Source organism: Apteryx mantelli, chromosome 26 (assembly GCF_036417845.1).
Source record: "Apteryx mantelli isolate bAptMan1 chromosome 26, bAptMan1.hap1, whole genome shotgun sequence".
Taxonomy (NCBI): Eukaryota; Metazoa; Chordata; class Aves; order Apterygiformes; family Apterygidae; genus Apteryx; species Apteryx mantelli.
In genome coordinates this window covers 4,110,313-4,122,314 of record NC_090003.1, presented here as the reverse complement: position 1 = coordinate 4,122,314, position 12,002 = coordinate 4,110,313, and the positions used below count along the sequence as shown (strand labels likewise).

The 12,002-nt window shown below is 40.3% G+C and overlaps 1 protein-coding gene across 5 annotated transcripts; it reads right to left on the bottom strand.

Moving 5' to 3' along the window:
* Positions 1–2,756: 2,756 nt before the first annotated feature.
* On the bottom strand, positions 2,757–11,380 carry UBE2J2 (ubiquitin conjugating enzyme E2 J2). 5 transcript variants are annotated; one of them, XM_013956076.2, is made up of 8 exons: positions 11,214–11,380; positions 10,690–10,820; positions 9,206–9,336; positions 8,938–8,978; positions 7,900–8,002; positions 7,648–7,786; positions 7,077–7,157; positions 2,757–6,216 (listed from the first exon to the last, which is right to left on the bottom strand). In XM_013956076.2, the coding sequence occupies exons 3-8, from the start codon at positions 9,334–9,336 to the stop codon at positions 5,932–5,934; spliced, it is 780 nt and encodes a 259-aa protein (XP_013811530.1). In that variant the 5' UTR covers positions 10,690–10,820; positions 11,214–11,380; the 3' UTR covers positions 2,757–5,931. The 5 variants fall into 5 exon arrangements, with proteins under 5 accessions (XP_013811530.1, XP_013811531.1, XP_067167015.1 ...); XM_013956077.2 differs by having other exon boundaries at positions 10,690–10,725; XM_067310914.1 differs by lacking the exon at positions 11,214–11,380 and having other exon boundaries at positions 2,757–4,407; positions 5,963–6,216; positions 10,690–11,160.
* Between the last annotated feature and the right edge of the window lie 622 nt (positions 11,381–12,002).

Here is a 12,002-nt window from a genome sequence, read left to right as displayed (position 1 = left end):
CATGCCTTCTGTAATCCAAGTAATAACACCAGCACACCTCTTCAGTGGACTTTAAAGGCAGGCAGGATGGAACAGGAGCATTATCTCTACTATCTCTATTATCTCCGTCTCAAGGAAACTAAGACAGAAATAATCCAAGCACAAAATCAAGAACTCTTAAGTCAACAGCAGAATAAACATTTGAAAAACATCATTAAAGGGAGAGAGAAATGGTGTTTGGGAAGGGGAAGAGAGTGAGAGGATGAAGGGAAGCTAGAAGTTAAATAGTTAACAGCATATCCCCCCTCCCCCAACTAGCTCACATTCCATCAAAACTACGTGGCAGACTTTATTTGTTAATAATATTTAACTTTCTTTGGCGCCTTCTCATACTTAAGCCTCTTTTTCAGGTTAGTTGTAGACAAGCCATGAATTTGTAAAAGTGCACTTGATGACACATTAATAGGACAATCTGTCATACTGCAGCTAAACAGCCTGACAGATCCACACACCATGGCAAGAAATGACATTCAAAGCTGGAAAGGGGCAATTGCTTTTTTGGTCTGCTGGTGCAGGCTGCCCCTATCTACTCACAACATCCCCTTTCTCATCCCAAGAGACAAATGCCAAGGCTGTGATATCCTCAGGTCTGGGGGAAAATGAATCCTATCTACATTTGCAAGCACAAGGCAAAGTTACTTGGTGGCCTACTGGGATAAACTAACTGTAGCTAACTCCCATTGTATACTTTTCTCTGTGCTGGGCTGAAATAAGTGCATCAGCACAGTTGTTACATCTCCCCTGACCTCCAAATCACCATTTGTATTATCTACAGAAACTTGCAGATGTTGCTGCTGCTGTTCTCACAGCCCAGTTGCAGCAGTTCAAAAGCACTTGAATCTTGTCAATTCACAAGCACCTGGAAGAGCATTCAACACCCCTTTGCAAAAACTAGAAATAGGTTGATGTTGTGCTTAATAGCAATGAAACCCAAGGATCTCAAAACACCTGAAAATGCAAGCAGCTTCCTCTCTCTGAGCTCAGCAACATTAGAACAAGAACTGGAATAGCCACTAAAGTACTCCTATCACAGACCCCTTAGCTTCAAATCCAAGGTTTCCCAATGTTAATCTGCTATAAGCCCAAACTGTTGATTGGGCTAATAAACAAAGCTGGTAGAAGAACAAACCTAAAGATAACAGCAGCCAAAAGAGCAGCTTGGGGAAGAAAGACCAAGAGCTCAAGGTCACATCAGTTGCTGTCCGCAGAATACTGCGGCACAGCTGATTGTATCCCATGTTTCAAAGAAACTTTTCATTCACATCCTTTATGCATTCCCAAGCAAACACATAGTCCCAGCCATCTAGTTGCCCCTCACCCAAGACCTAGGTGGTATTATTATGCCATCTTGTGGCAAATCTATAGAAACAATGAGACACTTTCAAAGACAAGACTCACTCTTCTCTTGTAGCATGCTCTTCAGTGTGACCAAGGTTTGAAACAGGAAAAACTTTGCACCAGGAACCCTAATAAGGGGAGTCAAATCATCCTCATTCATTTCAAAAAGGAATTCCAGAAATGACTTCCTAATAACATGAGATATGAATCCTTTGAGTTCATCTTCAATTAGCGGGGGGGGGGGGGGTAAGAGCAAGAGAGTGAGCACAAGCAGGTTATTTTTCCACTGAAAACATGATTCTTCTACTTTAGAAAGTAAGGTCTGGCCTTTACTGGGCAGCAAAAAAAAAAGGGGGGGGTATCATCTTGCACACTTTGCTATTCATTTGACTTTCTGTTACTGGGTTGCATGATAAGCCATTAATAACAACAAATTACCACCAGAAATTATTTAGAGACATATTCAAAAAAAAAAAAAAAAACTTTTGAAGCACAGAGCTTAAGGTAGTAATTCTGTCTTCCAGTTAGGAGTTTGCTCTTCTGAAAAACACAGAGCTTGTCACTTGCTGACTGCTTGCACATTTAAGGCAAATTGGAGAATCCATGAGACGTGTTAGAAGCATCTCATTTCTTTGACTTTCTGTGTAGGTGAAGTTCCTCAAAATATTTGGTTAGATATTTACTATCAGAATTCTCAACTGATCAGTTTCAAATCCAAACACATGTGCAAACACAAAAGGAATTTCTTCCTACAGAATTTGTCTAGCATAGGGGCAAAACAATGCCTGTCCTCATAGCAAGACTTTCATCCTGGATGACTACATTGGTCCCGAATATGGCAGCATGGCTATTCTCAGCTGACTAGTTCCCAAGTTTTATCTGTTTAGCTAACAAAAGCACTGAAAGGCTCTGGACCCTGAACCAGGTCAGCTGATGCAATTAAAGACACTTTTGTCAGTCTAAACAACAGAGTTCAAAAGAACTGCAGACACAAGTACTCTTTTGGATAAGGAAAAAAAGGTAGAAATAACAATGCTATCAAGGAAGATGCATCATTTCATAAGACAAATTAGTATGCAACTGGGCTTTGACAGATGTCAATTAGAAAAAAAAAAAGCTTTCACTAAATTACAAAGAAATTGCTATTACAAACAACTACCTTTTGGATCCACACACAGACATTTGGAATGCCAGTGCATACACTTCTTGTATGTGCTTTACTACAGATGGAAGGGCTACCAAAAACTAACTTGAAGAAAAAAAATCTGGAGTTGGGGGACATGCGGTTTTACCATAGTTTTTGTTTTCTAGTTCAGATGTATTCAGTTAACACTTCTTCCCAATGATCCCTTTCCCCAAAAACAGTCCCATAGAAAGTGTGAATTTTAATATGAATGTTTATTATGAACAAACAACTTTACAATGCAGTCATTTCTACTCCTCAGTACATGCTAAGTGATGTAACTTCTGTGACTTTGAGATGTTGGAGGGGAAAAAAGTTATGACTACACACAAATCCAAGATTTTTAAAATCAAGAGATTTTTAAAGGCTACCACTGAGAAGTCTCATGATTTGAGTCGCAAAACTTCCCTACCATCTGTGTATGACAATCCTACGTAAATCTATGAAGTTGCAGCACGAAAGGGAAGGGTCAGACATTTGTTCCAGTATCATACATGAAAGGACAGCTTTTAGTTTTATTATATTAAGTAATGTACTGCTTCAGGGCACAATAACATTTTTGTGCAGCAAAGAATGGTTTGCTTCATCTACTGACTTTGGTAACAAAAAGATCAGATACTGCACACTGTCAATAGAAGCTTTTTTCAAAAATCAGTACAACCTACACTGGAGTAAATAAATCTTCTGTTACCAAAGGCAAGGAGCAAGGACACGTATGAAAGTCTTTAAGCGAGAGTGCAAGGGTTCAGTCATCTGTTCTTCCTTTTCACAAATGGCACCTGAATTGACAGTCAAGTCTTTCTCTGAATCCAGGGTACTGAAGAGAAACTGTTACTGGAAGACAAGTTCCTTTGGGGGGGAGGGGGGGAGGGAGTCCAAAAACCCCAATCCTCAAAAAAAAAAACAAAAACAAAAACAGCATGTCTCAGATTTAGTGTAAATTTTTTTTCTAATTGTGACACTTGCTACAAGCAAGAGATCCACCTTCAGATGCTTAGGGGTAGCTTAAGGCCAACTTCTTGTCACATAATAAAACGCCTTTTATAAGAAATTGACATCTTCTGATTTTACTAGTGCTTTTACCTTGGTTAGTTACATTTCACAAAAAGATGCGACTACACCAAGCCCAAGGTCTCCTTGCCTTTGTCTTTCTTTATGTGGGTAAAAACTTCTATGAGAAGACAAACAGAGATAACCCCTTATAAACTTCTGTCTGTAGGCAATGATAGAAAAAGGCATTGTGAGAACACAAACATATTTGAATGATATTAAGCTGTATAAGGCATAGCAGCCCTAGCTACAGCTTGTATGATTTGAAGGAAAAAAATATATATATACACACACACAGGTATATATATCTGTCTTACAAGCCATCTTGAAAATCCTATCACTCCAGGAAAGACATGACAATCCCCTTTCCCTCCCACACATCCCCAGACTGACAGAACATAATTGTTTCTGGACACATATACAACTGGTGTTTCTCTTAGGAGAGCTAATTAAGCACATACGAGAGGCAAATTAAAGAGCAATTATAAATAAGATTGGATCAAAACCACAAAAATCAAAAAGGCAAAATTTATAAATACATTTTAAAATCCAGCCTTTTCCACATTCTGCCTACATGCATCCTATTTCCTCCTTCCCCTCCTTACCTCAGTAAGATCTGCTTTAAGATTTCGTTAGTATGGAGCTGTTCCACTAGTTTTGATAATTACTACCTATTGCAGAGAATTGATATTAACATTTATTTATTGATGCTCTAAGCTACATGGCTCATGGGTTTACCACAGGCTTTTTTCCATACAATTCAAGATACCAAGGAGAAGCAGAGCGATCAAACAAATCTGAAAGGGAAAAATAAAACAGCTTCAAAAAATTTCTTAAATACATGAGGTAATATTTATTGGGCTCTTCACAACATTTAACAAAGAATATGCAGTTAAATGCAGAGCTTTTTACCCTGCTATCACCTTTTACAGTTTTTTAGATCATTAACAGTGAGTGCTTTCTTCCCCAGATGACATCACTGTTAATTATGAAAGGCACAGTAAGTTTGCCTCTGATAAGTCAAAGCATTTGGATAAAACTAACAGGGGCGGGGGGGGGAGGAAACTGAGTGAAAAAGTAACTTCAGACTGTCAAACTACACTAGGAGTTTTAGTGTTTATCCACAATCATGTAACCTCAGGAACAAACACTGATATTTCAGTCATCTATCATCTGAAGGGGAACAGAGAGGAACTTAATTTAGAAGCCAAAAGCTTCTGGGAACTCAGGTAAAATAGAAAGTGGGTTTTTTTGTTTGTTTTTTTAATAGTTTACCCAAATTTTCAAGCAAAGTAAGCAATACTAATTCTAAGCAGTTCACTTCAGCTAGTGGCACTTCAGATGAATTCAGCTGACTTTGAAGAATCTGGTTCAGTATGCAGCCTCATTTGTCTTTTTAGCTCCACAAGGGCTACTGTTTTTCATTTACCAAAGCCCAAGAAATCCAGAGAAGCTTCTTCTGAATACATAATTAACTTTTCATTGGTCTGTGCAGATTTATTATTTTCAAACAGTGGCACCTTGTGATCAAAATAAAGTATTACAGTTTTAAAATATAACATTTCCCAAAATGGAAATTTGTAACTAAGTGAACAAATTCAAAACAATATTGAATATCAGTATCCTCACTAAGACTGATTCAAATATTTTTTCTGACTGTTTCCTAAAGGCCAACAACTGCACTTCTTGTAGCCCAAATAAGACCTTCTTAAGTTATATTGTGACAATTCAGACAACACATTTAACACACACGGTGTTACTTTCCCACTGATCTAATCACTACCAACTAGATATGCAATGATGTTCATTCTATTTTATAAAAGAAACCAGCTATCTTCTGTAGCATCAATGTTCACATTAACCAGACCCTTACTAAGTCTCCACTTTACTCATTTCAAACCTTGTACAGACTCTTTGCTAATGAAACTAAAATACGATATGCATCAAGTGCGAAATTTTAAAAATTGTTCAATCTAGTAAAAAGCCTTATTTGCTTAATATTTTCAAATTTCAAATAACAGAATGGAGAAAAGCTATAAAAATCAAAGCATTAGTAATGCTAGTTTCTCATCAATAATGCTTTGACTTGTTCATGAGCCACTACTGAACAGTAGTGAGGACAACAGGATCTGTGAGCAGAACGTCTTTTAGTTTTCTGACTGAGCCTACTCCATTTCCCAAACTTAACCCATGAGCCAACCAATGTTTTACCTGCAACTTGGTAGTACAAATATTTATCCCAGTACCAAAGTCAGATGCCCAAAGAGTCCCACTCATTCTGCAACTATCACTATTTTGGTCTTGAATTTCTGTTATACTCCTCATTCTTGTGCTATGCTTCTCAGTACATACTTGACTGTGTAGGCAAAGGCTGCAAAACCAACTATAACAAACAAGTTCGCCAAAGCTCCTCCTAAGAGTCCATGGTTACGATTGGCTTGTTGGAGACCTGGATGATTGGCAGGTGCCAGTTGTACATGCCCATTAAGAAGGGGTATTCCATTTTGACCATAGTGTGCTTCCCCATCCGGGACAACATCTGGTAAAGGAAGGGATGGAGGTCTGTTACTGAGGTCTTCTTGTGCTTTCTGTTTCTGTTTAATCTCCTGAAGAGGAAGGGGAAAAAAAAAAAAGAAAAAAAAGAAGGAATACCTGGAAGTGAACGTGGTGAAGCTTTTGGGTGTTTTGAACAGATCTTACAACACAAATTCTTATGTAACTTTAGGAAAAGGATTATGGTATACTTTTTTTATACTGTAGGTCTTTTAAACTAAATTAACTGCATTATATATATATAATTTGCAGTCTCCTGAACTTCTTCCAAAGTCACCTACTTCAGTAACTGACACTAACAGTCATTTGGCCAAGATATTTTTAATTCACTTGTACATTTGCTGAGAGTTTTTTTTCCAGAAATGAGAATTTCTTGCAACAAAAATCTTGCATGTCCACCTTGTTTTGAAGGCAAGACATTCAAAAACTGAAAAACCAAATCTTAGAAGTATCACACGTTAAAAATCTGCTTGTATTTGGACCACCACAGAAATATTAGTTACTGTCACATAAAAAAAGCTTCAGAGTCCCCAAATGATCAAGTTACTAGGAAGACAGCAGTGAAGAGAACATTTACTGTTCTCTGGCGTTCTATAATTAATTTGTAAGGAAAAGCAACTAAAACTTTCAGTTCAAGATTACTTCTGAGTGAGGAAAAAAAGAAATTGAGATAAAAACTTTTCTTTTCCCAGAAGGCTTTCCCAAAAGGGGAGAAGGAGAGAGAGTATTTTGTGAATAACTTTGCAAAGGATAATATATAAATGAAGCACTCACAACTCTGCCCAAAAAGGCCTCTTCTGTTTGGGCAGAAAGAAAAATGTCTTGGAAAAATCCTAACCAATTAGCTTACAGATCTACACAGACAAGTTCAAAAACAACAGAAGAGAATTATTGCATGGATGAATTCCCTTACCTCCACCACTTCAGGGAAGAGTTCACAGAAGACTTTATCTTTTAAATTAAACGCTAAGCTTTGTGCAGCGAGCTGTCTCTTCTGTGAAAGCAAAAAGAATTATCAGCAGTAGCATATAAATGAAGTTAATATGCTCTAATTCAGCATCTGGTTACTTCCCACAAGAATGGTGCAAACCGCTAGCCAACTAATTTCTAACTTTTACAACAACTTCGTATCTGTGAATACTGACATTCCTAAAACCAACTTGCGTTCTCCACTCTTCTTTTTATGTGATTTGTGTTCTGAACTGGTGAGCCTACTCAGCAGACACTTTGAGGGGAGGGAAAGAAGGAGAAAGTCCTAACAATATGGTTTACTAGAAATGATTGTAAGTTTTCTAAGAAATCCTCCCTATCCCCACAGTACCTTAAAACTGACTTGATTCACCTGCCCATTGCCTCTATCTGTGGATAATGATGTATTCATCTCAGATATTTAAATGCTGGCTGCTGGTCTTTGTTCTAACTTTGAGGTCACATTCAACATTCCTTGAGCTGACAAAAGGCACATAACATAGGCCGGAGCTTACTGTGAACTCTGAGGTCTCTATGCTGCCCAGTGTGGGGCCCTTTTCCACCATAAAACTAAGAAGGCCTGTCAAGATCGTTGAGACTGACCAAGCTGGATTCCATGTATCAGGGTGAAAATCAGTGATTGAAAGACACAACCTTCAAAAAGAGAAGACAGACAGTATGTTTTATTTTTGCTATTGAAAGGATTACAGATAATACATATTGCTAAAACAGTGTTAATTGCTTAAGTGTTAGAAGAAAATCCTTACCTTGTATTACACTTAAACCTTCCATTAGGAGTAATCATATAAATACTAGGAGGTTTAAAAGGAAATTCTCTGGGGAATATTAGTTTCCCATGATAATAGCCACCTGCATTACATAAAGAGATGAATTACTTATTTTGCAAGAAGATGAAGTCCTAAGCTACTAATAAACTGGGCCAAATAAAACTTCTTTCCCTCTTCCCCTCACACTAAAGAGATCAAACTCAACATCTTGTGCCTCTAAAATACAGGAATGATGATCCACACCTGCAGTAGATTTACTTTGGAAGCATTGTTCTATCACATGCACATTACAAATAATACTTCCAGTTGTCAAGTTCATAATATATTTAAGGAAGACCTGTCAAAGTGTACTTAAGCCTTATAGCAACACAAATGAGTTGGTTTTCCACACACATTGCTAAGTGGAAATAAAGTTCTATGAAGAATCCGATTTCAAAAAGAATCTTATGGGAGACTCCAGAAGACAATGTGAAATATGGGGCTACAGCAACTTAATATGGCTTTTCCTTTCCTCTCTTTCTGCAAATTCATAAAGAGGCTATAGGTCACAGTTCAGTGAGAGCATTTATATGTTAAGCCATAAATAAGTTATACTAAAAAAAAAAAAACCTAAGGGACAAAACCCAATGAAATGTTTTTTTTTTTTTTAAATGATCTTTGACTGTCGCATGCTATGTAAAGTGAATTATCTGCTCAAGGACCTTTAGCAATTACTTAACAGAAAATTATCTTTCCTCAATGCTTAAGAGCACCAAGGTACAAAAACGAAATTTAACCTAAAATATGGTTTTCTTAGAATCCTTGATAACACAGAAAAATTACTAATGGGCAGTGGTATCACTATCTCTTTTCAACATCCTCTTTATCACACAAAACAGAGACAGCTTTGAAATTGCACTAACAGTTTTTAGAGCTGCTTATAGTAGTTAAATTTTGCCCAAACAACCATGCAATTTCTCAGACATGCAAATGATAACATAATGTACGTGCATGTTTTTGCTACACGCTAGTTTTTACCTTCATATGGAGTCATTTCAGGTCCCCGTACAACATAGTGCCTAAAACAAAGAAGGAAGTTTAAATGTTATGAAACCCAGCACACAATCAGCCATCAACTTCCTTACAAAAAAAGGAAGATTGATATCACTTCAGCAAAGCAGTTTCATACTCCACCTCCCAAATCAAAGATTCCCATACAATCTGTAAGAGTGAGGGAGCTGGACTTAACGACCTGGAAAGTCTTGTTGTCTCCACAAGTGCATGAACAATTCATTCTAATTCTTACCATTCAAGGATATTAGATGGGAGGGGTTCTGCACAGATATAAGGCACTGGATCTTTCTTAATTCGCAGGTAATCTTGTTTAAGTCTCTGCGTTGCTGTCGTCGGTGCTCTCTTATTACTGTTGTTGCTCATCTAGTTTTTTTAAACATATACAGATATAAGTAAATATAATCTCTATATAATCTTAATAAATGCACAGTTATTATGCTTCACTGAACACAACTCTAGATCTTGCAAAATCTACTGTACACAGTATTTTTTTAAAATATAAATAAAAACACTATAACTTTCAAGTTGTAAGAACCATGTACAATTTTAACCAACTAGTATACTCCAAAGAGACTTTGTATATAGTCAAAATAAGAAAATATACAGCAGTTTTCCAAAAGCAGTAAGTGAATTGAATTGCTATCAGAAAAATAAGCTGCACTGTAGAACCAACAATTCTTAATAACCTGTTCTGTGTTTAGGCTGAACACACATCATTACAATGCTGTTTTAAAGGCGTATAGGCCTTTAGAGTGCAATTCATTTCCCTATTCAGTTAGAATGGTTATTATGTAAATTTCTCCACAATTTAAATCCATTTGCTGTTTCTATCACTTCCAGTTACTTTAAAAAAAGGAAAAAAGAAAAAACTTATTTCTGACTTTGTGGTGAATGATTTTAAGTTAAATCTGCTGCTTGCTTAGGAGTCAGTTAAACTTATAGAAGGCCACATCTGAGCCAGATTACTCCTTTCCAGATAAGCAAAGAGCTCATTCTAAACGAGAGTGAATAAAAGAAGTTCCATGATGCTTACAAGACAAAGTATTGGGCCTTACAACACATCTACAAAACACATACCAATTAATAACTTTCATTTAACTCACTTGCCCTTAGAGAAATCTAGCAAGGAACTGAGGCTTACATTTAGCAATTCAAAAAAGGAAATACTTACAAACAGCTTGTATAAAGAGGTAAAACCATGCTCAAGTATGTGATAGCAGCATCTGACACTAAAACTATGTTAAGTGCCTTTGAATAATCTTTTTAGTCTTTCACTTCAACCAGACACCAAGTACAATTTTTTGAAAAGCTGTATTTATACCACTACAGTTAATTATATGTGGTCAAATGTTCAAACTGAACACGTTTAACCTAACTTTTGTTAAAAGTATTGCTAATTGTCATTTGAAATATGCAGTATTCTTTTTGAAGAAAGTCACACATGTTGTTAAGTCTGTTCTTGAAACCTGAAAATTAAAAGGGACTCTTTCTAAAGCAGTCAGCTTCGACTTTAAAATAAAGATTAAATCACGCTTTTTTAATTGTTTGTTCTGAAGTCTCACACAGGAGTCCCGCACTATAGACTGCAAAAATATACTTAAGGTCTCTATAATATACAGTTACAGGGGTTCCGACAACCCTCAAAACCTTATCTGAAATAATACTTGTTTCTTAAACTCAAAAAATAAGTTAAAAGAAAATGTTTACAAAAGTTACCTCAGCACATAGGACCTTCACGCTTCAAGAATACAGCTTAACAGCAGGAGCAAGCACGAAACCCGTCAGTGTTGAGACGCCCAAAGACCAGAACCATAACGCAACCGGGCCCTGCCGGCCCCGCTCCCAGCCTAGCGGGGGGGTCAGGTAATTAAAGCAGGGCACGCCACAGCCCCCAGTCCCCAGTGCGGGCCACGGGGCAGACAGCCGCGCAGGAGACATCCCGCAGCCGGCACCTCCTTCTGCGCGGAAGGGTGATCCCGGCCCTGCCGGCGGCTGCTCAGTGCCCGAGCAGCAGGTGAAAGAGCCGGAGAAGGGGCAAGAGGACAACAAGGCAGCCCACGGCCCACCCTCTGCAGGCTTCCGACGGCGGTCGGGCTGCGGGCCGCCACAGGGCCCGGCCAGCACGGGAAACGAGGTTAGAGAGACAGCCAGCCCAGCCCCTCGGCTCCACGACGTCCCCCACAGGCTCGGCTCGGCTCGCCCTGCCGTCGCCTGCCCGGCGCGGCCCAGGCCCCGCTCACCTCTCCCTGCTAGAACGGGTCCCTCCGCCGCCGGGACGCCCCGCCTGCCCAGAGCCGGAGCCGGAGGCCGAGCGAGCGCCGCAGGGCCGGGCGAGCCGGGCCGCGACCCCCCCACCTCCCCGCTGCGGCGCGACCGCGGCTCCCAGCCAAGATGGCGGCCCGGCGAGGCGGGGCCAGCGCAGCACCGGCCTCTCCTTCCGGGAGGGAGCCACCCCGCTTCCGGGGCAAGGAGCGCGCTACTTCCGGTTCAGCTGACTTCCGCTGGCGCGTCAAGACCCCCCCCCCCCCTCCCTTCTATGGCGGCCTAGGCGGGGTGGACACGAGCCCCGAAGCTGGCGGGGGCCGTCCGGACCAGGCCGCGCTGCGCCGCCCGTGTAGTGGGGCAGTGTGAGCTGAGCGGGCCCGGCCCCGGGCCGGCAGCCCTTCCGCAGCGCGCCGGCAGCCCTGCCTGCCCTGCTGCGGCCTTGCGGCGCGGGCAGGAGCGGCCCGGTGGCCGGAGGCCGGCGCTCGTCGTGCCTGGAGCCCCGGGCGTGAGCTGCCTCCCCGCCTGCGGATGGACCCGCTACAGCACCGAGGGGTGCTGTGCATCGTCAGGCAGTTGCTGCTAGATGAGGCTTTTTCCAGGCACCACGCGAATGTCGAGTAGGCTGCGCAACCGGAAAAGCGGGTGTGAATGGCCATATTGTCACGGTAGAAAATCAACTGCAAGGAACAGCCTGTGACGGTGACGAAAGAAGTGTCACTCGTGTCTTGACATAGCATTCAGCATTAACGTAGCTTTGTAGAAAC

Excerpts from the sequence above, each read along its gene's own strand:
- UBE2J2 (XM_013956076.2), bottom strand. The coding sequence starts at position 9,336 with ATGAGCAACAACAGTAATAAGAGAGCACCGACGACAGCAACGCAGAGA. Across the intron at positions 8,979-9,205 it reads CCATCTAATATCCTTGAATG|GCACTATGTTGTACGGGGAC; the intron begins GTAAGAATTAGA and ends TCTTTGTTTTAG. Across the intron at positions 7,787-7,899 it reads AGGTTTAAGTGTAATACAAG|GTTGTGTCTTTCAATCACTG; the intron begins GTAAGGATTTTC and ends CTCTTTTTGAAG.